Raw genomic sequence first — 24,899 nt, forward strand, 5'->3', positions numbered from 1 at the left:
AAACTACCTGGCAACAGACTAATGATGTCATCAGTGTGGGCCTAAGAGGTAGATGGACTGGACCAGGTCCAGAACCAGTCCAGAACCTTCAGCAGCTTGTTTCCCATCAACTTAATCATCTTAACTAAATTGGTTGGAATTAGCCCCGCCCCCTTCGCCCCCCAGTCGTTTTCACGGCTTCCTGGATTAGACAGATTACTGGTCTGAAGCTGTTTTCTTTCTCTCTGCCGCCCCCCCGCCCATGACGCCCTGCATGGAGCCATCAGCGGAGAGCAGCAACCCGAAGGACCGGTCTGGGTCGGAACCGGGTCGGAACCGGCCTTCCTCCTGAGTCATGAAGCGCTGCAGAGTCTGGAGTCTGGAGAAAATGGAGCAGGAAGGAAAATACTTGCTGTGATAAAAATACCTCTGGGTCAAAGGTCAGCCGGGTGGACCACATGCAGGTTCATGTTTTTATGTCCAGCTGAAGATAAATCATTTTTTATAGTGAAACATGGAATCAGAACTTCTGGGACAAAGTCCAGGAAATGTTGGACCAACATGGAGGAAACCAGAGAAACGTTTTACTGGTTCCACCCGGAAACACCTGGTCCAGAAACACCTGGTCCAGAAACACCAGGTCCAGAAACACCGGGTCCAGAAACACCCGGTCCAGAAACACCTGGTCCAGAAACACCTGGTCCAGAAACACCTGGTCCAGAAACACCAGGTCCAGAAACACCTGGTCCAGAAACACCTGGTCCAGAAACACCTGGTCCAGAAACACCGGGCTGGATGTTCTCTGGACCGGAACCGAACTCTTCCCTCCAGCTGGTCCTCCATATCTGCGCTCCTCCTGCGGCTGAAACTGCGCCAGAAATCCCCGAGCGACGGGACTGCGCCATTTACGGTCCTGGCTTACACGTCACTTCCTGTCTGCCGGCCTGAAAGTTTCACTTTCTGTTCAGCCCGGAGGTTCAGAGTCCGCTGGTTCCGACCGACTTTAGAGGCCCCGGACCCCAAGCGGCGTGATGGCGTTCAGATACCCCGAAGCCCGGAGAGACCTCAACCAGGTGAGTCCGGCCTGGGCTCGGCTCGGCTCGGCTCGGTTCGGTTCGGGTGTGCTGCTCAGGTGCGGAGCGGGACAGGTAGAGGCGGTTCCGGTGCAGGCCTGAGGGAGGCTCCGGGTCAGATGGAGTTCAGGCAGAAACCAGCATCATTACAAATAATTAATAATCAATAATCAGTTTCAGAGCTGCAAGAGGAGGAGCCTCTGACCCACTTTCACTTTCCCTTACTGGTTCTGATCCGGACGGTTTGGGTCCAGGTCAGCCAGGCTCACACCGGAGCAGAAACGGGGACCCAGGGGCCCATGGCCGGATCCGGGGGCCCCCGGATCCTGAACCACCACAGTTTCAACCAGTTCATTCTCACAAAGAACTGGTTCTCAATCCAGTTCAGTCAGTTAAAAAATGAATCTGTTCATGTTCATAGTTCAGTTATTTGATCTAAATAAACAGAGGTCGTGACCTGCTGATGATGTCATCATCAGTTTGCTCCCATAAACTTCCTGTTATCTTTGTGAACTCTGCTCTCAATGAAACTGATCCATATTCATATTCTATAGGTCATATATCATAGAATATAATATATTCTATGATCTAAACTTTAATGAAAACCTCCCATCAGACCAGCAGGCAGGTCTGACGTCCAGGTCAATGCTGCGTATGCGTAGCCATAGAAAGTTTAGTGGAAGGAAAAACATTTTCATAACAGCTGGAGGAAACAGACATTTGACTGTGGAAAATGTGATACCGGCCCTTTAATTCTGTTAGATTGAAATAAAACTAAAGTCATTTTAATAAAGTCGTATGAAGTGAAGATGCAGCTGGTGAAAGAAAATCTGCTGGTTTCTCCTTCAGAGCAACGCACTGTAAAAAATAACAGTTTTATTCGTCTGATTTAATATTCAGATTAACTGAATTTCACTCAGCGATGCAGGAGGCCAACTTTTTGTTCTGAATTACTAAAATAAATGAAAGTTTTGATGATATGAATGCATATTAAACATTTAAGGGATTTAATTTATGCAATATTTTCTGTTTCAATATTCATTGTCACGCATTAAAACAACAGAAGCTCAAAAACGGTTGATGTGACGGAAGAATCAAACATTTCTGAAGCAGCGGCTCGCTGTGAATAAAAAATATCAGAAAAATTAGATTTCCTGAGGGAACGAAGGAGGAAAATCCAGAGTGTCGCAATGATCAGAGTGGATGCAGCATGCTGCAGCGCCGTGCACGGCGCTGCAGCTGCAGGTTTTTCTACTGGCTGATTAATTAGAAAAGTTGAATCTGGTAAAACAGATTTTCAGATGAGTTGTTTTTTTTTTGTCTTAAATGAAAATGTTGATATTTTAAACAGTTTGGCTTCTTTACAGCTCTGACTCATTTGTTCTTTCAGCAATTAGCATCTTTAAGAGTCTATGCTCCAGTTAACGATTAATCTATTGCTAAATTAGTTGACGATCATTTCGATAATCACGATTAATCATGATTAATCGATTCAGCCCTAAAAGTCTTTGTGATCAACAAACTGTGTTCTGGATAAACTGAGATGAGCCTTAATGTTGCCTTTTCTCTCTGCTATGCGGCCATTTCTGGCCCAGATTCTTATGGTGGAGGCATGACCTTTGACCCCAGAGGTTCAGATGACCCCAGCCTCTTCTTGCTCTGATGTCTGTCAGATTGTTGTTCTCCTCTGCTGGTAAAACTTGATGGAAGGTGGATCTATTCTGTCCTGCAGCCTGAACCTTTGACTCTGTGAGCGTTCCTGGTGATCCAGTTTGGAGCCTCAAATCTCCGCTGGCGGCGTTTCCGTTCCGGCGGCGTTTCCGTTCCGGTGGTGTCAGCTTGCAGGTTTAGTGTGAAAGCTGCTGCTGACAGTTGGCGCTCGGAGCTTCGCAGTTCCACGGAAACATCCGGAACCAGAAGATCCGGTTTCAGAGCCAGACTCTGATTGTTGCTTGTTTGTTGAACAGGTGGATGATTACCACGGAACCAAGATCCCGGACCCGTACGCCTGGCTGGAGGACCCGGACAGCCCGGAAACCATGGTAACGCCCTCTTCCTGCAGAACCCCCCTGGCGGTTCCGGGTCTGATCCGATCTGTTCGCTGCGCAGGCGTTCGTGGAGAAGCAGAACCAGCTGACCATGCCGTATCTGGAGGGCTGTGCGGTCCGAGCCCGGTTCCAGCAGCGCCTCACCGAGCTCTACGACTACCCGAAGTTCAGCTGCCCCTATAAGCGGGGGTCCAGGTACAGCTGGGCCGACCCGGACCTGGACCAAAGCCGAACCGGATCTGGACCGGGTCCTTCTCTCTTCCCACACAGAAAACTGTTAAAACAGAAATAATTCACTAAGATGTTAAAATTACTGCAGCATTTTAAGTGAATTTTGTTCACAAACCTTTGAGATTTCTCCAGATGAGCGACAGAGTAACACACTACTAATAATAAATAAAAACACTACGATAATGAAGTAATAGTATTAAGAGAATAAACTTGTACAAGAATAAAGTAATAATATTAGTCAGAAAACTACAACTTTATTCTTGTATTATTTCGACTTTATCTTGTATATTTATTTAATTCATTGGTTTTAGCACCAGACGACCTGCTTGTTGTGCGATGAGGGGTTTGCTAATAAAGTTATTTTACTTTGAAGCATTCCCATGCTAACAGGAGAAGCTAGCTGGTAAAGTTTCATCAGGCAGGTTTTTTGTCAGAAAACCGTTAAAGTATTTTTAAACTTCAGTGACTTTTAAAGCAGAAAATAAGAATTTAATGAAATAAACTGAATAAAAATGTGATTTTAACTGAACCTGCCGAGGTTTTTATCCAGTTCAGGAGCGACGGTGTGAGCATTAGCTCCACCTGGGAGGAAAACTACTGAATGAAGCCGTTTCTAAATGAACTCTGAAGGTTTAGACTTTTTATTCCAGATTATTCCAGATTATTCCAGATTATTCTGGATTCTCCCTGCAGGTATTTCTACTTCCACAACGCGGGCCTCCAGAACCAGGACGTTCTGTACGTCCAGGACTCGCTGGATGCGCCGGCCTCCGTGTTCTTCGACCCGAACTCGCTGTCTGAAGACGGAACCGTGGCGCTGAAGAGTGAGTCCGGCTCAGAACCGCTCCAGAACGGCTCCAGAACCGCTCTAACCCTCTGTCTCCCCAGTGGGCCGGCTGTCTGAGGAGTGTGAGTACTTTGCGTACGGGCTGAGCAGTGCCGGGTCGGACTGGGTCACGCTGCGCTTCCTGAACCCGGTCAGTCTGGCGCCGCTGCCCGATGTTCTGGAGCGGGTCAAGTTCAGCTGCCTGGCCTGGACCCACGACGCCCGGGGCATCTTCTACAACTGCTACCCGCCTCAGGACGGCAAGGCTGACGGTCAGAACCACGCACCGACCCGGTTCTGGTTCTGACAACGCACCAGAACCACCTGGGTCTGGCTCCAGATCAGAACCGGACCAACAGAACCAGAGTAACCAGCTCCTGTCGTCCCTCAGGCACAGAGACCACGTCCAACATCAACCAGAAGCTCTTCTACCATCGGATCGGAACCGAGCAGTCCGACGACGTTCTGGTGGCCGAGTTCCCGGACCATCCCAAATGGCACAGCTCAGTTACAGTGAGTCCGACCAGAACCAAGTTCTGATCCAGAAACACACACCAGACCAAAACCAAGTGCATTCACTCTGAGACGGGCCGGACCACCAGAACCACCAGAACCCTGCAGAGTACCAACTGATTCTGGTTTTCATCCCACAACCACTAATTCTGGCCCAGTACCAGTCCAGGTCCAGTCAGAACTAGTCAGAGCGATATAAGTCAGATATTTTCATAAAAATGTTTACGGATCAGAAACGGTCTAAACTGGTTCATATCGGGTCGGAACCAGATCAAGTTCTGTTGTGTTTAATGACCTGGAGAAAAAACTCTGATTTTTCTGTGTCGACCCGGTTCTGGTTTGGTTCTGGTGCATTAGTGGGTCCAAATATTTAAGTGGTTTTGTGTGAATTCCTGCAAATCTGAAACTTTTCAGGTTTCACTCGTTAGGAGAATCTGGTTCCAGGTTTTAGTTCTTCTGGGTTTCGGACCCGGCTGATGCTGCCTGTTCGGTTCTGCTGCAGGTGTCAGATGACGGCCGGTACGCGGTTCTGTCCATCACCGAGGGCTGCCGGCCCGTCAACCGGCTCTGGTACTGCGACCTGCAGGCGCTTCCGGACGGGATCCAAGGTGGGTCAGGGAGTCCTGGAGACCGGACCGGACTGGACTGACTGGACCGGGCCGGACCGACTGGACTGGACTGGACCGACCGGACCGGACTGGACCGACCGAACCGGACTGGACCGGACCAAACTGACCGGGCTGAACTGACTGGACGGGGCTGGACCGACCGGACCGGGCTGGACCGGCCCAAAATGACCGGGCTGGACTGACTGGACTGGACCAACTGGACCGGACTGGACCGACCGGACCGGGCCGGGCCGGACCGACCGGACCGTACCAAACTGACCGGGCTGGACCGACTGGACCGGACCAAACTGACCGGGCTGGACTGACTGGACTGGACCAACCGGACCGGACTGGACCGACCAGACCGGGCCGGGCCGGACCGACTGGACTGGACCAACTGGACCGGACTGGACCGACCGGACCGGGCTGGACCGACCGGACCGGGCTGCAGCAGCTGCTCTGCTGTCGACTTTCTGAGGAACCACAAGAATTTCAACAAGTGAAGAAACTTCAGGATGTTGAAACTGTTGAGAAAATATGAACCTGAATGAGTTAATGAGTTAGTGAGTTAATGAGTTAATGAGTGAATTAATGAGTGAGTTAATGAGTGAATGAGTGAATCTGTTGGCTGCTGCTGCGCCGGTGTGAACATTTAATACATAGGTAGAAATCCTTCCTTGTTTTTCCTCTGGTGCCGTTTCCACAGAAATCCGGAACCGGACCGGTTCTGTTGCATTCTGCAGTCACGGCTCGGAGGTGGAACTTTGCTCCTGGCGACTTTAACTCATCCCAGTTATTCCTTCCTGAATAAACACAACGTTTCCTGGTTTCTGAAGCAGAATTTCCATCACAGCAGAACGATTAATCACGATTAATCGATTATTGAAATAATTAATAGTAATAATAATCCGATTCTGATCTGGAGCCAGACCCAGGTGGTTCTGGTGCGTTGTCAGAACCAGAACCGGGTCGGTGCGTGGTTCTGACCGTCAGCCTTGCCGTTAACTGGAGCAAACTGACTGTTTGCTGGAAGAATAACAATCAGAGCAGAAATGAAGCAAAACTGTGTAAAAATATAAAGACTTAAGATTAAGAACCTCCTTTGGTTCTTCGATTCTTCAAGGACTTTTTATTATCCAATAATTAATCATTCATTAAAACATAATAATCAGCAGATCAGTTCTACTCTGTACTGATGTTCAGTCCAGCAGAAAAGCCTGCAGATGGATCAAACGCTGCTGTTGACTTTCACACATCGAATGTTGATTTTCTTACTTAAAACAGAAACATAATTATTCATTTATTTGGATCTTTCAACATTTTTCTAATATTGTGTAAAACAGTTTAAGTGGTTAAATGAAAAATCTGCTGAATGTGACCATTTTTTTACCCAATCGTCAGAACAATCGATTAATCGTCAGAATAATCGATTAATCATTAAAATAATTGATTCTTAACATATGAAGATTGATGAAAACGTGGATTAATCCTGATAAAAATCTGTATGATGATGTTCTGCAGCAGTTGCTTTGCTGGCTGCAGCAGGTTCCACTGGGTTCTGCTGAGGTTCTGTTGGTTCTGTTGGGTTCTCTGTGTCTGTGCGCAGCTGATGAAACTCCAGTCTGGGTTTCCTCACAGCTTCCTTGGGCCTGCGGACGTTGTTGGGCTGTGGGAAGTTTCCACGCCGGGTGTCGACACTTCCTGCTGTCTCTGGTTGTGAAAGTGTTTTGGTTCTGCAGGTCTGCTGCCGTGGGTCCGGCTGGTGGACGACTTCGAGGCGCAGTACTCCTACGTGACCAACGAGGGCAGCGTGTTCACGTTCCGCTCCAACCTGGACGCGCCGCGCTACCGCCTCATCAACATCGACATCCAGAACCCGGACCGGCAGAACTGGACCACGCTGATCCCGCAGCATGAGAAGGACGTCCTGGGTGAGCAGCCGCCCGGCCCGGCCCGGTCCCGCCCTCCAGCTGGTTCTGGTGCCGGGAATGAAGGGAAAAGTCCACCAGCGTCAGAGATACGCAGAGCTCTCGTCCTCAGAACCGCGGTTCGGAGCGTTGCGACAGCTTTTCTGTGAATTCCTGGCCGGCGTTTCGATGACGGTCCGACCACAGAGACCAGGAAGTGGTGGCCGGCGGCCGCGCCTCCGTCACAGGAACTCTGCTGGAAAAGTGAAACTGGTCTCAGATGACAGCGGCTGAGTCAAGCCGGTGACGGGAAACGCTTCTGAATCAGATCAAACTGCAGCTGTTCTGAATTTATAACCGTTTTAGTTTCTTCCCCTCTCACCTCTGTGGTCACCCTCTGGGTCTAACCTGACCTCTGCCCTCTGGCCTGCAGGCTTCGTCTCCTGTGTGAACCAGCGCCACCTGCTGGTGAACTACGTCCACGACGTGAAGGACGTGCTGCAGCTGTTCGAGCTGAGCAGCGGCCGCCTGCTGCGGGAGCTGCCGCTGGACGTGGGAACCATCGCCGGGGTCAGCTGCAAGAAGAAACACTCAGAGTTCTTCTACAAGTTCACCTCCTTCACCACGCCGGGTAACCCACCGCTGACCTCTGACCCCTGACCCCAGCCTCCATCTGACCCTCTGCTCTCCATCAGGGATCATCTACCACTGCGACCTGAGCCGGCCCGACCCGGAGCCCCGGGTCTTCAGGGAGGTGGAGGTCAAAGGCATCAACCAGGAGGACTTCCTGACCAGCCAGGTGAGCTCCGCCCCCTTCTGGACACCTGGACTCGGCCAGAACCGGGACAGAAACACATTTTATTGATTATGTGAATTTTTTGAAGATTTTATTTTTGGTAAATTTTCCCCCCAATCCCGTCTGTGGCTCTCCGTTGCTCAGAGTGATGTCAGGGCGGCCATCTTGTTTTCACAGCTTCTGTTTGTTTAAGGTTGAGTCCAGATCAACACCACAGAAGAAGAATAAAGTCAAAATGATACGAAGATAAAGGGCCAGTAGAAAAGGCACTAAAGGTTTTCGGCCCTGAAACTTTTATTTCCATTTTAGAAAAGAAATCGATATTTTTAAAAATTAAAATCAGATAAAAGAAAAATTAGATTTTATTTTTAAGCCTGAGGTTCTGCTGTTCTGACCCGCTGGTTCCGTTGGGTCTCAGGAACCCAGGAGGAGCGCCGATCCGGCCCCTGAAGTTCTGACTGGGTTATTCCTAGTTCTGCTGGCTTTGGGTCAGCTGGCTGATCAGAACAGATCCAGATGATTCTGGGTCCAAACAGAACCAGGCCGATCTGTGAGGAAACAGCTCCACCCACTGGTGGAAAGCAGCACCTGCAGCCAAGCAGAAACTGGACCAGAACCAATGTTTTGCTTAGGAATCTTTGGAAAGTTCTGGTAGAAAATGGACCGGTTTCAGTGAAGCCAGTCCATCCTGAATGTTTATCTGGTTCTGACGGGTCAGAACCAGACCAGACGGCTCATTTCTGTGGAACCTGAAATTCTCCCCAGGTTCTAATGGATCCTGGAGGTTCTGGTCGGTTCTGACCTTTCAGTCTCTTATAACTCACCAGAACCGGGTCGGTTCCGACCCGTGCGTCTCTCCCAGGTTTTCTACCCCAGTAAGGACGGAACCAGCATCCCCATGTTCCTGGTCCACGCCCGGAACCTGGAGCGGGACGGAACCAACCCGGTCTTCCTGTACGGCTACGGCGGCTTTGAGAACTCCATCCAGCCGCACTACAAGTGAGCGACAGCAGCTGGTTCCGAACGGGTTCTGGTCCAGAACCGGGCCGGTTCGGTCTGGATGTTTCTTTCTTCTCAGTGATTTGAACGTGTTGGTATCAGGATCCGGGTCTCAGTTGTGGTTCTGGTTCTGACCCAGTGTGGCCTACCTGCTGTTCGTGAGACACCTGGGCGGAGTTCTGGCCGTGGCCAACATCCGGGGCGGCGGAGAGTACGGCCTCACCTGGCACAAAGGTACCGCCGGCTCCGGCCTGGACCCGGCTCTGGTTCCGGTTCTGTTCTAAAGATGTTCCCCGTCTGCAGCCGGAACCTTGGACCGGAAGCAGAACTGCTTCGATGACTTCCAGAGCGCGGCGGAGTTCCTGATCCGGGAGCGGTTCACCTCGGCCAGCCGGATCGCCATCAACGGAGCGTCCAACGGCGGCCTGCTGGTCGGTGAGTCCGGTTCTGGACCGGGTTCTGCAGAACCTTCAGCAGGGTGTTTTAGGGCTGCCGATACATCAGTTTTAGCAATTCAAAGAATTTTAGTTTGTGAATATTTCATTTTTCCCGCCATGGTCTGTGGGTCAGCTGGGCGGCCATCTTGTTTCACTGCGTTTCTGTTTGGTCAAAACTTGGACAGAAAATCCAGAAGTTTTACTCCAGTAACCGTAGAAACACTTCAAAATAAAAGTAGAGGGCAGTTTTTCTTGCTGCTCTGCAGCTGCAGGTTGAACTCAGTGACGTTCTGTTGGTTCTGATGGTTCTGTTCTGTTGGTTCTGATGGTTCTGTTCTGTTGGTTCTGATGGTTCTGTTCTGTTGGTTCTGATGGTCCTGTTGGTTCTGTTGGTTCTGTTGGTTCTGATGGTTCTGTTCTGTTGGTTCTGATGGTCCTGTTGGTTCTGATGGTTCTGTTGGTTCTGATGGTTCTGTTGGTTCTGATGGTTCTGTTGCAGCCGCCTGCATGATCCAGCAGCCGCAGCTGTTCGGATGCGTCGTCGCCGAGGTCGGAGTTTTGGACATGTTGAAGTTCCATAAGTTCACCATCGGACACGCCTGGACCACCGACTACGGCTGCGCCGACGACCCGGAGCAGTTCCAGTGGCTCATCAAGTAAGAACCAGAACCAGAACCAGAACCTCTCTGTCCTCAGAACATGAATATCCTAAAACTCCAAACGGCTGAAATATTTCCAAACTTTTCTCGTCCCTTCAGGATTTCACGTTAGGTTTAGTTTTAATGTGGAAATGTTCAGGCAGGTTTGCACTCGTTACTTTTTACTGACATTAAATGTTTTATTTTTTGCTTCGGGACGTTTTGGGAAGTTGGAGTCAAATAATTAGAGAAAAATGTTCATTTTTAAGTCCTGTTTTGTCTCCACTCCAAACTGAATGTTTGGTTAGGAAGTTAGTTAGATCCCAACTAACCAGCTTAAGTCTGAGCTAAAAGTTTTGTTTGAAAAACAAATATTTAATTTAATCTGAGCTAAATAAAATGTAGGCCAATTTTTTATTTTGCTAACAAAATATTTACTTCCAAAATTAACATTTAATTGCAAACTAAATATCTATTTTCCAAACTTAATGCTTAGTTCAGATCTAAACATTTAGCTTCCCAACTAAATATGTAATTTGAAAACTAAATATTTAGTTTATGAATTAAATATATATCCAAATGGAGAAACACTGCCACCTGCAGGTCGAGTTCAGTTAGCAGTTACATCACTAAAACATTTTTAGAAATTAAAAACAAAAACAAGATGGCAGAATGTATTAATTTTAGGTTAAATACATAAGTACTGTAATATATTCACCAATCATATTATATTGTTTGCAGTTTACTAAAATATTGTTTTATCCATCCTTTATCATTTTTTAATATAACATCATTTTGCATTAAATTCCAGACTTTCTGTAAATTAGTTCTAACTTTTATTAAAATGCATCATTTGTCCAGAGGATCTGCAGAGAAATTAAAACTGTAGTTATAAAATCGTCAGTGTTTTAGTTCCATAGAAAACACAAGTAGTGAGTAGCTTAAGCTAACATGTCATGGGGGAGTTGGCATCAATTAAATTAATATTTCTGACAGTTTTTGTGGAAAATTTGCATTAAATTCATAATTCTGCAAAAGCATGAAAAGATGTGGGAATCTTGATTTTCTTGTGAAAACCTGAAGGGACAGATTGATGGGATTTGGCGTCTGAGGGCCACATAGAAAGTTACGGTGGGCTGTATTTGGCCCCCGGACCTTCAGTTTGACATGTGCTGTAGAACATCCCAGCCTGTATCAGAACCAGCAGAACGGGTCTGGACCCTGTCCTGTCTGCAGGTACTCTCCCCTCCACAACCTGCCGGAGGCGCCGTACTCCGGCCCGCCGTACCCGGCCGTCCTGCTGCTGACGGCGGACCACGACGACCGCGTGGTTCCGCTGCACACGCTGAAGTTCTGCGCGGCGCTGCAGCGCGGCGTGGGCGGCAGCCCGCAGCATCGGCAGCCGCTCCTGCTGCGCGTCGACACCCGCAGCGGACACGGCGCCGGGAAGCCCACGGCCAAGGCCATCCTGGAGGACACGCACATCTTCGCCTTCATCGCCGAGACGCTGAAGCTCGACTGGAAGGACTGAAGCTCAGAGTCCCGATCGGCTCTGAATGAAACGTGTTCAGTAAAACCTCCACTGGTTCGGTCAGGAAGAGATCCAGAGATCCACTGAAGGATCTACACTGAAAAAAAGGAAAACATGATCCAACTTTAAAAAATGAATTCAAATTAAGTTTGTCAGATTTACTTCATTTACATTTGTTTACCATGACACCTTAATAAACTTGATAATTTTGGATAAACTAACAAATTAACTCAATTTAAGTTGGATCAGCTGTTTTAGTTTTTCAGTGTAGAGTTCAGGACGGGATCAGAGCCTCCAACCTGAAAAAAGTTGAAAACTTTGACTTAATAAACTAAAATGTAAATTTAATAACATGATTGTTTAAGCATTTGTTCTTGCAGTAAATTAATATTCCAGGACAGAATTACATCAAAAAATACTTGTGATATTTAGATCTATTTTTCATCCCACAAAAGGAAACATCCATCTTTATTTTCTGCAAAAGGTTCGTTTTTTTGTTTTGTTTTTTCCATTTTAAAACCTAAAAACAAAAATAAAATGTGGCTCTTTAAAAATGAGAAATTTCAAAATAGTCACTTCTTGCAGATTATTGCACTTCAGAATTTAAATGATGAATTAGTTATTTTCTTCAGTTTGAAGGAGTTATTGACTGAAGCTCTAATATCCCACTGAACCGTTACTGTATGTTTGTCTTGTTTTATGGTATTCTGAGATATTGGCACCAGATTATTTGGTTTGACGTTTGCGGCTGATCTTGATGTTGATCCAGAAAACTTTTCTTCGAGTTCTGCTGAGATGAATCTGCAGCTGTTGGTTGGAGGAAACCTCTGAAGGATTTCAGTTACCATGGCAACAGTCGGGCGCGGTTTCAGCTGGATTATTTTGTAATAAACTGCAGCATGAATCTGAATCGGTTCACAAATCGCTGCAGGAACATTTGGTGGGTGAAGTTCTGCTGCAGTGCCTTGAGCGGCCACTGGGTGGCAGTGCGTCCCTGCAAAAGCAGCAGCAGCGCTCAGGGGTCAGAGGTGAAGCGGAGAGCAGGGTCTCTGCGGTGCTGGCTGGTTCTGGAGGTTCTGCCGGGTCGCTCACAGTTTAATCTGATATCATCCTGAAGCGTCTGGTGGAGGATTAGCAGGCAGAGCGCCGCCGGGCCGCAGGTTCTGAATCTGGTTCTGAAGACAAAGGCGGGAATAATGAGCCGGACCGATGATGGGAACGGTCCGGGCCGCAGCAGGATCCCTGAGGAGCTCCAAGCCTTCATCTCCTCCATTCAGTTTCTCCTCCACGAAGCTCAGATTAGCTCCTAAAGCCGCTTTGGGCCGCCGAGCGGACCGGACCGGATCAGAACTTTAGAAGTTTCTCCTTCACAGCAGCTTAGCGATGGACCTGCGCTCCGTTAATCTGCTGTCCCTGGAGCCCGGCGGCTCCTCACCGACCCAAACAGAACGCATAGAGGAAAACCAGTTACATCACAACTGGACCAGAACCAGAACCATGTTCTCCTTGTGCTGTGGGTTCTCTGTAATTAGTGTCTCTGAAACAATTAGACATGATTAATCAATTATTAAAATATTACTAATTTAGTAATGGATTATTCAAAATCATTTCCAGACAAGAAACAAGTCAGAGCAGCAATGAAGCCAAACGGAAACACTTTGTATTTTAGACGCTGAATGCTCCAGTTAATGATTAATCGATTAATAAATGAGTTGATATTGTTTCAATAATTGATTAAGCACGATTAATCGCGTCAGACCTAGAAGTGTCTGTTGAGCTGCTCTGATGCTAACAGACTGAACAGATTCAGGTTTTCGGTTTGAAACCCGCTGAGTCTCATTTTCAGAAGAAACGATGAAACCTGCTGTGATCGACACACCTGAAAAGATGGCGGCAGCTTCTCCTTCGCCTCGCTCACATCTTCCCCTGAACAGTTGGAGGAAGTAACTTGCTGTCTGAGTTTCAGTGAGTTAAGTAGGAGTGAGGATCCACGGTAATGAATTAAAGCAGCAGCGAGGCTCCGGAGCGGCTGCTCGCTGCGTGGGCGGCTCCACAGATGAAACTCATTAAGTCTCAAACTCCAGTCCAATAAGACCGTAATATACAGAGTATGGATCGCTGCTGCAACTTTATGAGATAAAGATGTCATTGTGAATTCACGCTGTCACCTCAGCTGCTGCTGCTCTTCCAGTCACTTCCTGCGGTCACGTGACCAGGTGACGCAACCTGCGCCTTCAGGGATCCTGAGGACGGAGGATCTCTACAGGTGTGGTCACCTGTAGAGATCCTGTGACGTCATCCTGGGCTCCAGGGTGAGTCCGTCAGCGCGTCGCTCCCTTCCGGCTTCACGTAACAAACTCCAAGGAAAATAAAATCACATTTCTCAGCGGTAAAGTCTAATTATCTTTGGACTTTCCAAAAATACTTAGAATATAAATCTAAAAAGTTTTAGTCTGAAATAAAGATCTTAATATCTAGCTAAAGGTTTAGCTAGCTGCTAGCAACCTAATTATTTAGTTGGCAATTTGAATATATAAAGCTAAAGATAAATATTTGGTTTGGAAATTAAATGTTATTGATGCATTTATAAATTTCATGCAAGCTAAATGTTTTGCTTTGTTTGACATTCATATCGTGGAGTTTTTCTCTCCGACAGACTAAATAACCAAAACGTTGTTTTATTCTTTTACTCTGAGCTGATTCAGCATCTGAAGAGGCGGAACCGGCTGCTGGGTTTGGAGTTTTTTAATAACACGTTTAAATATTGCAACAGCCATCAGATTTCCTTCAGTCAGGTAAAAATCATCAGAAAGAAATGTTTATCAATCTGTTTTATATTCCAAACGTAACCAGTAAAACTTTTACACGGTGAGCAGATATTAGATCAACACGTTATTCAAACAAATTATAAAAATAGATTTGGCATTTCAGATACATATTTACAGTATTAAACATCAAAACTGGTTACGTGGAGCTGGACGGGGAGCGTCAAGAAGAAGAAACCCAAACGACCCGGACCGTCAGCTCACCGCGCAGAGGAGAAGAAGAAGTGCAACAACATCATGTTTACAGCAGGAATCACACATGATGCCACAGAACCAGCGAGTCCAGTTCAAGTTCAGGAACGCACAGATACTGTGTACCGACAGTTCAAACCTCCCTCTGCCGGTTCTGAGTCCAAACCCAACAGAACCGAACAAATAAAACCTTCCTCAGCGGAGAGAATAAATATGGATAAATATGTTTACAGCAGGACGGCCGCCAGGGGGCGCAGCGCCTGGAAAACACCATAAATTGAAAAACATTTCTGTCCCTCGTCTCATCAATCAATCAATCAATCAATCAATCAATCAATCAATCAATCAATCAATCAAATTTCACACACACAGTGAAATGTTTCTAGTAGTTCTGATGATTTTGGCTCACAGAATGAAAATTCAAAATCTGCTTCACATAAAAAAAAACAATAAAAATGAAATAAAGTTAAAAAAAGAGCCTGAAATCCAAAAAGATCTCAGAAAACCTGAATATTAAAAAAAATAAATTAAGACTGAAATCCCAAAATTTATTGTCTCAGAAAATCGTAACAAAAAAAAAATCTAATAAAATGAAATAGGAGACAAATCCAAAAATTGTCACAGAAAATCTGAATATTAGAATAAATATAGTATCAAAAACCCAAAGTTTTGTCTCAGAAATTTAGAATATTACATCAGATCAATAAGGTGATGTTTTAAGCAGAAATATCAGCATTCTGGGAACATTTTTGTCTTTTTCTCTCAGTTCCTGCTGGAGCTCCTCCAGATTCCCACGCTGCGGTTCTCCCTGTTGCTGCAGCATCTTTTCCTACCACACTTTGTCCTTCCACTCAATCTTCCATTAATATGCTTGGATACAGAACTCTGAACAACCAGCTCCTTCAGTGTGTTGGTGTCCCACCACCACTTCTCAATGTTCAGATCTAACTTTGGCTTTTCCTTCTCTGAGATTTAATCATCAGAATTACAAGAAGTTTCTGAAATCTGACAGAAAAATTGTTTTTTCCTGATATTCCAGGTTTTTGAGCTGAACCTGTAAACACAGAAACATGAGGACTGTTACTGAAATGACGTCCAGCACAAAGAAAACCAGGAAAAAGCACCAAGGAGAAGAAAAACCCGACAGTTTGAACCTTTTACAGCGTCTGTTTCTGATTGGGCCACTACTGAAGCCCCGCCCACTTGGCCCGCTCCGGTTGGTCGGTCAGATCAGCGTGGAAACACGAGTCCGTCTGCCAAGATTTGTCTTAAAGGGACATCCCACCAAACCTGTCTGTCTGGGGCTCTGATTGGCCGGACGGAGCAGCAGAGGTCACAAAGGTCACGTTGACATCACTCCTCGGGTTGCGCCGCTCACCTCCTCTTGGAAACAGGAAGAAGGGATGAAGGAAAGGAAGAGGAGTCCAGCTTCTGCTGGTCTGTCCTCTGGGGCGGACGCTCCCCGCTCCTCTCCTCCTGCACACCTGAGTGAGGCGCAGCAGCCGCAGCCAGGTGAGGCCCAGTCAGACCTGGACCCCCCGGTCAGACCTGGACCCCCCGGTCAGACCTGGACCCCCCGGTCAGACCTGGACCCCCCGGCCGTGCATCTGGATCACCTGCGCCCGCAGCGTCTGGATGGCGGCCAGAATGAGCTTCTGGTGGTCCAGGGAGATGACGCCCAGGCTCAGCACATCTCTGCAGAGACACAGACACTCAGAAGCTGCAGCCTACGGCGCACCATTAGTGACAAAATTAAGACTATCACACACCACGTGGCGGCTACTTCTATGTAGCAGGAGGCTACATCTGTTCTAAGACTGACTTAATCAAAGTTCACCTGGCTTTGCTAACTGAGAACAAAACTACTAGCTAGTGTTAGCTTTGGAGAGGCTAGGAACTAGCATGCTGAGAATAATGGTCACCCACTGGTTTGGCTACTTCCTTTGCTGTACATTAGCACGGATAGGCTAGTGTTAGCCAAGGATAGGCTAGTGCTAGTCAGTCCAAGACCAACATTACCCTGACATAGGATAACAAGTAGCATGTGTCAGTTAGCTCCCATATGTGTTATTATGACAGTTTACAAAAACCCAACATGACAAAAACACAAAAATATTGAACAATATGGAGGTGAAGATGGCTTCTGATTGGCTGAATGGCTAAAGGGCGATTCCACCTAATATTTACCAACATTAAGCATCTTTGATTTGCTCCATCTTAAAACTTCAAACATGGATCAGAGATTATTCTCAGCATGCCAGTTAGCCTATCCAACGCTAACAGCAGCCTATAAAATGCTAATGCTAGCCTATCAAACGCTAACACCAGCCGACCATAGGCTGAAGTTAGTCATCTTCTGCTCCTTTGCTAGTTGAAGTTCATTAATCAGACCAGCAGCTAGCTTTAGGATGGATGAAAGTAGCCTCCGCTGGAGGTGCCATATTCCTAATTTTGTCCCTAAAGCATGCCGTAGCTCCCTCAGGTGTGACTGAAGCCACTCACTGTACGGTCATGCGAGCCACAGACTCCAGGTAGCAGTATCCTGCAGCGGTGAAGTTGTCCTTGTAGCGGCCCATGTCCACGGCGTCCAGCCACTCTCCCACCGAGCTGAAGGACGGGAAGGAGGGCAGCGGCCGCTCGGCCAGGGAGATGGACGAGCTCAGCGTCCTGCAGGAGCAAAACCACGGAAACGTCAGAAATCAGCCCGGCAGCCTCTGGTGGAGCCGCCGCCGCGTCCCAACCTGCGCGCCAGCGTGGACGAGCCGATCCCGTCGGGAGAGCGGACGCTCTTACTGAGCGCCGAGTGGACCTGGCTGAAGCCGGGCCGCTCCGCCCGCTCCTTCTGCCAGCAGTCCAGCATCAGCTGGTGCAGGTGGGGGGGGCAGTTGACCGGCGCCGGCAGCCTGAAGCCGTCCTCAATGGCCTTTATGACCTGCACACACACACACACACACACACACACACACAGAAACACACAGGAAGTCAGTAACTTCAGGTGAGAAATTCTCCACCATTTCATCTATAATTAGCTTCATACCTGAGGGACAGCAGAGGTGTGTGTGTGTGTTGTTTTTTTTGTGTGTGTGTGTTGTGTGTGTTGTGTGTGTGTGTGTGTGTGTTTTGTGTGTGTTTTGTGTGTGTGTTGTGTGTGTGTGTGTGTGTTTTGTATGTGTGTGTGTGTGTTGTGTGTGTTTTGTGTGTGTGTTGTGTGTTGTGTGTGTGTGTGTGTGTGTGTTTTGTGTGTGTGTTGTGTGTGTGTTGTGTTTTGTGTGTGTGTGTGTTTTGTGTGTGTGTGTGTTTTGTATGTGTGTGTGTGTGTTTTGTGTGTGTGTTGTGTTAACAGAAACCATCTTGGTTCATTAATATCTTCTGGGTCTGAGCTTCCAGTTTCCTCTTCCTAACACCAGCAGCTTCTCCAGGACCAGCTGCTAACCGGACCGGACCGACCGGACCGGACCTCAGACCTGCTGCTCCTGACCCAAACCCAGCAGCCTCCCATTGGGAAAATCTCAACGGTTTAGTTTCTGTTATCAGTTTCATTTCCTCCTGCTGGCTGGCAAACAGAACCAGAACCTTTAGAACCCAAAATACCGTCTGGATTTCTTCCTTTATGAGCTCAGGTGGAAAAGTTCTCACAGCTCTGATGGGAACATGAGGGGAACCACAGAGATCCGATCTGAACCAGATGAAGGTAGAACTCTAGAGGAGTTCTGGGTTAAAACGATTTTTATTCAAACCGTTAGTTTTACTGTGTTGTTCTTTAGAGTCTGAATACTCCACTTAACGATTAATCGATTACTAACTTCATAGGTTATTGAAATAATTGCCAACTAATCACAATTAATTGCTTCAGCATTTAATTGGACTTTAACTTTATCATTCAGGGCCGTAACTCTGTTTTTCAGGGACCCAACATTATATTTAGTTATATATTGCTGGTGAAGTAATATGTATTTATTTGCAAACAGAGGCTTCAGTGATTATTTTTAATAAATCTGACTGAGGGACATGAGCTGAGGGCCGTTGGCCCCTGGGGCCCCCGTGTAGCTGCAGCCATGGTTCCTCCGCTGCAGTAACACAAACCGTCAGCAGCATCATTTCATAACGGCTCCTCAGCTCCTGACATTTCCATTTAATCAGCGGCGCTGGGGAAAGGCCACGGCGGGTGCAGGCGGACGGGCCCAGCAGAAACCCGGTTATGATATGATGTCTCCATTTAAAGTGGATTAATATCTGTGCTGCTCTACAAGCTTCACCTTTCACCTCTCAATTGGAAAGTTTGATAATCCAACGGCGGCTGAGAGGAAAGTTCACCAGAGGCCAGGAGGAACGGCCCTGATGCTGCGCAGCAACTCATGCATGTTAACTCTGAACACTAAAAACAAAATCACACCCAGTCATTTTTAACAGTACCTTCATTATTAATAATGAATTATTGACTGAAAACAAACTCCTACATCCTACTGAAAAGTTACTTGAAGGTTAGTTTTGTCTGATTTCAAGGATGCTGAGATTTCTGAATCTCTAGAAACTAAATCAAAATTAAGATTTTGTGTTTTTGCAATGAATTCTGGGAAAATCTGCAGGGTTTACCTCTGAGCTGCCACCGTTCTGCTCCACAAACCAAGGAACCCAAAAAACCCCATAAAAACAATAAAACTCCCAACTGTGACTCAGAGACCGGACCGGATCTGCTGCATGTCCGTCTGCAGCAGAGAAAGAACGGCTCCCTGGTTCTGGTTCTGCTGCATTAAAGGTTCTGGTTCAGCTGGGGAAGCTGCAGGGTTTTCAGCTCTTTAGAGAGAGAAGAGGAGAATCGGGTCGGTACCGAGGCGGTCCGAGTGTCCTTAAGGGAAACAGGATTAGTCACGCAGCTGGAGAGGCTCAGAGGGGCTCACAGTCCATTTGGGTCAGGAAACAGAAGCGGGTTGGGGAGGGGTACCGACTCACATCCTGGGTGCCCATGTCCCAGTAGGGCCTCTCTCCGTAGGACATGACCTCCCACATGACGATGCCGAAGCTCCAGACGTCGGAAGCCGAGGAGAAGCGGCGGTACTGGATGGCCTCCGGGGCGGTCCACAGAACCACGCTCTTCCCTCCGTGCTGCAGGGAAAACAAACGGGGTGTAAAGGTCAGGGGTCAGCGCTCAGAGCCAGCTGCAGTGAAGCTCCGCCTCTCACCAGCGTGGTGTAGATGGAGTCGATCTTTTCCTCCTGAAGCGGCCTGAAGCCCGACACCTTGCAGGTCAGGTTGGAGTTCACCAGAACCTGAGAGGAACCCGATGAGAGAGCTGAGGTTACTCTGCCTCTACAGACACAACCACTGGCTAGCACGCTAGCTGAACAGCTAGCACACTAGATAAACAGCTAACATGCTAAATAAACAGCTAGCATGCTAGAGAAACAGTTAGCATAGCTAACCATAAACTATTAATAATAAACATTAGCTGAAAATCAGCAAAGTAAATTAGCAGTTTAGAATTTAAAATTTCATATAGGGGAAGCTAAGTGCGCTAAATGTTAATAAAATTGCTAATTGAAAGGTTAGCTGTGCTAGTAGCACATTAGATGTTTGCCACATGTTAGAGTTCTACATGAATGTTTGTGGTTTCATGTTCTCTAAAGTTCATGTATTTTGATTCTTTCTTTCAAACCCTGTCGAGGCTAACTTCCTGTTGGAGACAGGAAGTGACCTCCTCCCGCCTCACCTTGTGCGCTGCCAGCCGTTTGTGAACGAATCCCATGTCAGTGAGATATTTCATCCCTGAAGCCACGCCGGTCAGCATGTCCATCAGCTGCATGACGCTCAGCTGGCCTTCGTGTTTCTGAGGAGACACCAGGCGTTAGCTAGCTCAAACCCCCTCCATCAAGGTCATCAAGGTCATGAGGGCAAAAACACGGGTGAGTGCAGAGCCGTACCCTGAGGAAGGAGTCCAAGGCTCCGTTGGTCATGCTCTCCTCCACGATCATCATCGTGTTTCCTGAAGACGCAGAGAGAAACGGGTCCAGTCGGTTCTGCTGGGTTCAACTCAGAGGTCGGGTGCAGGAACCCAGCAGGAGGTGATGAGAAACAAACTGATTCATCTTTATCCTGGTGAAACAGAAACTATTCCAGACAGAATGAATCTGGACCAGAACCGGACCAAAATGCTGACTTCCTGCCAGACCGACTGACGGCGGCCATGATGAAGAGAACCAGCGTTATTCCCCTGAAAGTGGTCATAATGTTTTGCCTGATTGAGCTAGTGTTAATCTCCAACATCAACTTGAGGATACAGGTATGGAGAGCTGATCCTGCCAAAACTGGTCATAAAAACAGAAATAAAGAAATGGCTTAATAAAGTCATTAATATCCCATCCAAGAAGTAAAAATCAAAAACTCCTGAAATATTTCTTCTTCTCATTTTCACACCTTGTCTGTTTATCTACAGATTTATTTTTCCCTTCATGTTTTTCTCTTTGCTTTTTCCTTAGAGAAGAAAATAAATCATCCATCCATTTTCTTACACCCTCATCCCATCGGGAGAGGCGGGTCACCTGGACGGGTCAGCAGTCCAGGAGGGCAACACAGAGAGACAGGACAAACACACACACACACACACACACACACACACACACACACACACACACACACACACACACACACACGGAGAATTTATGCAGGCCAATTAACCTGACAGTCATGTTGTTAAAGCAATGCATGATAAAAATAAAATTCAGAAATTAAAGAAAGTCAATAAAAAATATGGAACATAAAATACAGACATAGAAAAGGAAACTAATAAAACATTGAAAATAAAATGGAAAATGATAACGCAGCATTGAGCCAGGCTCAGGGAAACGTCAAACTACAACAGAGTCACAATAAGACCAGAACACAGTTAGAACATTACAAGTTGGGAAAGTTTCTATTTTTATTTTTTGGATGCATCATTTGGCACATTAATTACTTTATCAAAGCCTTAATTTATTTCTACATTTAATGGTAGTTTTGTCAGCACCAGTCCTCCATAGTGAAGCCTCCAGACTCAGACGATGCAGAGGTGCAGCTGGAGATCTACAAGGATCCATGTTCCAGCGTCGGACCGGAGAACTGATCCAGAGAACTGATCCAGAGAACTGAACCAGAGAACTGATCCAGAGAACTGAACCAGAGAACTGAACCAGAGAACTGAACTGGTCCAGTCAGGGGAACCGAAGTGTTGGGGGCTCAGTGATGGAAAACAGGAGATTTGTCGTCTGACAGCGAGAAGGTGTGGGCGAGCAGGAGAGAGAGCAGGTGTTTTGGGGGAGGGAGGCAGGTGGGGGGATGTGTGTGTGTGTGTGTGTGTGTGTGTGTGTGTGTGTGGCAGTGGGAGGACTGGAGAGCATCTCAGCTCCTGCTGCGTCTGAAGCACCAATTACTGGATCCTCTACATCTGCAGCTGCTGCTGTTTGCCTACTCCTCTGCTCCCCTTCCTCCCCCCACAGAGCCGACCCCTGACCCCGGCTCACCGGTGGTGATGACGCCCTCCAGCCGGATGATGTTGGCGTGGTCGAACTGGCCCAGGATGCCGGCCTCGCTCAGGAAGGTGCGGCGCTGCTTGTCGGAGCAGCCGGCCCGCAGCGTCCGGATGGCGACCGGCAGCTCCCGCTTACTGGGCAGCTTCAGGCAGCCGCGGCACACCTCCCCAAAGTCACCTGCAGGGGGCGACACGGAGCAGGGGCACAGCGTCAGCTCAGAGGTTTCTGCACAGCTAAGGGAAAACAGATTACCAGGAATCTTTCTGATAAACTTCATGGACAGCGCCACCTTGAGTTCAGAGGCAGCAGCGCGTTGTGTTTGAGGTGAAAACATAACGTAGAGATAAAGAAGAGATTTTAATTATTCGATCTTCACTGTACTAAACTCTGAGATTGTTCACAGATTTATAAATGTCAGTTTCAAACTAAGTATTTAGTTCGAAAACTAAATATGCATAAATATTTAGCTCCAAGGTAATATGTAGCTAGAAGCTACATATTACCTTGTAGCTTCTAGCTACAAGGTAACATAGAAGCTACATATTTAGCTTCTATGTAGCTAGAAGCTAAATATGTAGCTTGAAGCTAAATATGTAGCTAGAAGCTAAATATGTAGCTTGCATACTAAGCATTTAGTTTACAAGCTAAATACTTAGCTAGCTCTGAGCTAAATATTTAGTTTGAAACTGAATATTTAGCTTAAATGTGAATATTTACCTCCAAGCTCAATGTTAGATTATCTGAAACTGTGACGTTATTAATGTGAAGATGAATCCCCAGTTTCCCCTCTTGGCTCTGCAAGCAGCAGCCATAGCAAGCTAACGGAGCGGAGCGGTGCGGTTCTGTGTGGAGTCGGACCAGGGAGGTTTGATCGGGCCAGATTCTGGTCCCATCAGCCAGAACTCGGTACCTGTGTGGACGATCCTCTCTATCTTGATGCTCTGTTGGTCCAGCTCCTTGGCGAAGGCGTGGACGGCCTGCAGCAGGTCTTCACACGTCTCCGGGTCGATGTAGGTCCTCCGAGTCGGGATCTTAACTGGATCACAGAGAAGCCCAGAGCTGGTTAAACAGAACCGGGTCAGAGGAACTGAGACAGGAAACACACACATCGTTAGAGTCTGGCAGGAAGTGATCAGGTGATCCTGCCGCCGCCTCGCTTCATCAGCAGAACACAAAGAGCGACTGATGGTTCAGCATGAGGCGTTTTGATCCAATCAGAACCAGAACCAGACTCTCATCATTTCTTTCAGTCTGGAAACTCTGCGGAGAATCTAATCAGCTACCGAGAGGAGGCTTCATGTTCTGCTTCAATCTAAAGACGATGCTGCCCCTTTAATACTCAGTAATTACTGACGTAAAACAAGCTGAAATGTTATTTTTAAGATCATTTTGTCTCATTTCAAATGTAATAAGATATTTGCATCAGAATCTACAATAATAAAATACTCGGCAAGTCAAAGTCTGGACTTGAATCTGACCGGGAACCTGCAGTTTGACCTTCCAGAGGTCAACCTGCTGGTCCGACGCGTCTCTGAGGTTAACGTTAGTTTGATCCAAACATCAGGACTCACACTGGAAGTAGAGCTCCTCGTCTCCCTCCTGGGAGGCTTTGCTGTAGCCGCACTGTCTGCAGAGAGAGACAGCAGATCCACGGGTCAGAACCACAGATTAATTAGAACCGAAGCCGGTTCTGAGAGGAGAACCTGGATTAAACCTCCAGAACATTTCATTCTGACCCACAGATTTATAATCTGAACAACACAAACGATATGAACGAGGAGGTGATCATGGATCATGGATTATTGATTATGGATTATGGATTATGCTGCATGTCTTTTTAAACTCAGTTTATGATCATTTTGCAGAAACCAGGTGGAGGTCATGACCTGCGGTGGCTGACAGGCTGAAAAACGGAGGAATGAGCTGAAAAAACAACAACGCAAACTCCAAAACAAAAAAATCTAACAGAAAAAGCTGCAAATTAAAAATGCTTCAACCACAAAAAAGTCTGAAATGCTGCAAACTGGCGCCTCAAAACAGAAAATCCTCCAGACCAGCAGGGGGCGTAGCGTCAGATTTTAGCAGTTGGAGGATTTCTCTTTAGTCATTGGCTAAAGACCAGGAGCCATTTCCGCTGCTAGGCTAGCATGTTAGCTCTGGCTTTAGTTACCCAGAATGCCTTGCGCTGTAGTCCACTTCCTGGTTTTGGAGCCGTCTCTGGTCCGCTTGGCGTTCACATTCAAACCGAACCCAGACTGAGGTTTGGAGGACCAGAGGTCAGAGGTCGATTAGCGTTCATACCTCACCAACTGAACCGGGCTTTCAAGACAAACGGACTGGAGTTGGATTAAAATGGACTGAACTGGGCTTGGTGTGAACAATGGAGCCTGAATGTCCCACAGTTTTTAATCTCTGTGTTTTGAAATAAATCCAGTTCAACAGAAAAAATCTGAAATATAATGAATGAGAACCTTCAGAATTTCAGATCTGATTTTCTGCTAATGATAAATCCTCCAGCGTCTCTCCGGCTGCAGCGCCGTTTCCTGCTGGTTGATGTGATCCAGCAGAGATCATCAGAGATCAGCTGATCCTCCTGATGGTTCTGACCTCAGCTTCTCCCTGCAATCTGCTTGTCCGGTCCAGTTCCCATCACAGAACCTCAACTTTAATATCCTGCTTCTTTGTTTTTCCTGCAGCTCCTCAAACACACACACACACACACACACACACACACACACACACACACACACACACACACACACACACACACACACACACAGATGTGGGGTGAGTA

At 47.1% G+C, this 24,899-nt stretch overlaps 2 protein-coding genes and 1 long non-coding RNA gene across 3 annotated transcripts in view; 1 reads left to right on the plus strand and 2 right to left on the minus strand.

Moving 5' to 3' along the window:
* Positions 1-913: 913 nt before the first annotated feature.
* Positions 914-11,704, plus strand: LOC106963599 (prolyl endopeptidase). The gene is made up of 15 exons (XM_015058612.1): positions 914-1,052; positions 3,020-3,094; positions 3,162-3,295; positions 4,025-4,155; positions 4,220-4,429; positions 4,549-4,670; positions 5,173-5,278; positions 7,018-7,209; positions 7,619-7,816; positions 7,881-7,984; positions 8,844-8,980; positions 9,120-9,214; positions 9,284-9,415; positions 9,917-10,073; positions 11,292-11,704. The coding sequence occupies exons 1-15, from the start codon at positions 1,011-1,013 to the stop codon at positions 11,584-11,586; spliced, it is 2,130 nt and encodes a 709-aa protein (XP_014914098.1). The 5' UTR covers positions 914-1,010; the 3' UTR covers positions 11,587-11,704.
* Positions 11,705-11,763: 59 nt separating this feature from the next.
* LOC106963600 (uncharacterized) lies at positions 11,764-13,874 on the minus strand. The gene is made up of 2 exons (XR_001428218.1): positions 13,466-13,874; positions 11,764-13,123 (listed from the first exon to the last, which is right to left on the minus strand). It is a non-coding gene; the product is annotated as an uncharacterized LOC106963600 (long non-coding RNA).
* Positions 13,875-14,316: 442 nt separating this feature from the next.
* The window catches only part of epha10 (EPH receptor A10), a gene marked incomplete at its 5' end in the record, with an annotated part of 17,488 nt that continues 6,905 nt past the window's right edge, over positions 14,317-24,899 (minus strand). Inside the window, 11 exons of the mRNA XM_015058609.1 lie at positions 14,317-15,657; positions 16,220-16,298; positions 17,106-17,270; positions 17,345-17,535; positions 19,554-19,706; positions 19,784-19,870; positions 20,311-20,427; positions 20,522-20,583; positions 22,097-22,282; positions 23,016-23,141; positions 23,677-23,732. Coding sequence (XP_014914095.1) covers positions 15,589-15,657; positions 16,220-16,298; positions 17,106-17,270; positions 17,345-17,535; positions 19,554-19,706; positions 19,784-19,870; positions 20,311-20,427; positions 20,522-20,583; positions 22,097-22,282; positions 23,016-23,141; positions 23,677-23,732 — 1,291 coding nt within the window. The remainder of the gene's footprint in view (positions 15,658-16,219; positions 16,299-17,105; positions 17,271-17,344; positions 17,536-19,553; positions 19,707-19,783; positions 19,871-20,310; positions 20,428-20,521; positions 20,584-22,096; positions 22,283-23,015; positions 23,142-23,676; positions 23,733-24,899) is intronic.

This window comes from Poecilia latipinna, unplaced genomic scaffold, assembly GCF_001443285.1.
Source record: "Poecilia latipinna isolate Pla-1442-1.1 unplaced genomic scaffold, P_latipinna-1.0 Scaffold1554, whole genome shotgun sequence".
Classification (NCBI taxonomy): domain Eukaryota; kingdom Metazoa; phylum Chordata; class Actinopteri; order Cyprinodontiformes; family Poeciliidae; genus Poecilia; species Poecilia latipinna.

Excerpts from the sequence above, each read along its gene's own strand:
- LOC106963599 (XM_015058612.1), top strand. The coding sequence starts at position 1,011 with ATGGCGTTCAGATACCCCGAAGCCCGGAGAGACCTCAACCAG. Across the intron at positions 8,981-9,119 it reads TCCATCCAGCCGCACTACAA|TGTGGCCTACCTGCTGTTCG; the intron begins GTGAGCGACAGC and ends GTTCTGACCCAG. Across the intron at positions 9,215-9,283 it reads CGGCCTCACCTGGCACAAAG|CCGGAACCTTGGACCGGAAG; the intron begins GTACCGCCGGCT and ends CCCCGTCTGCAG.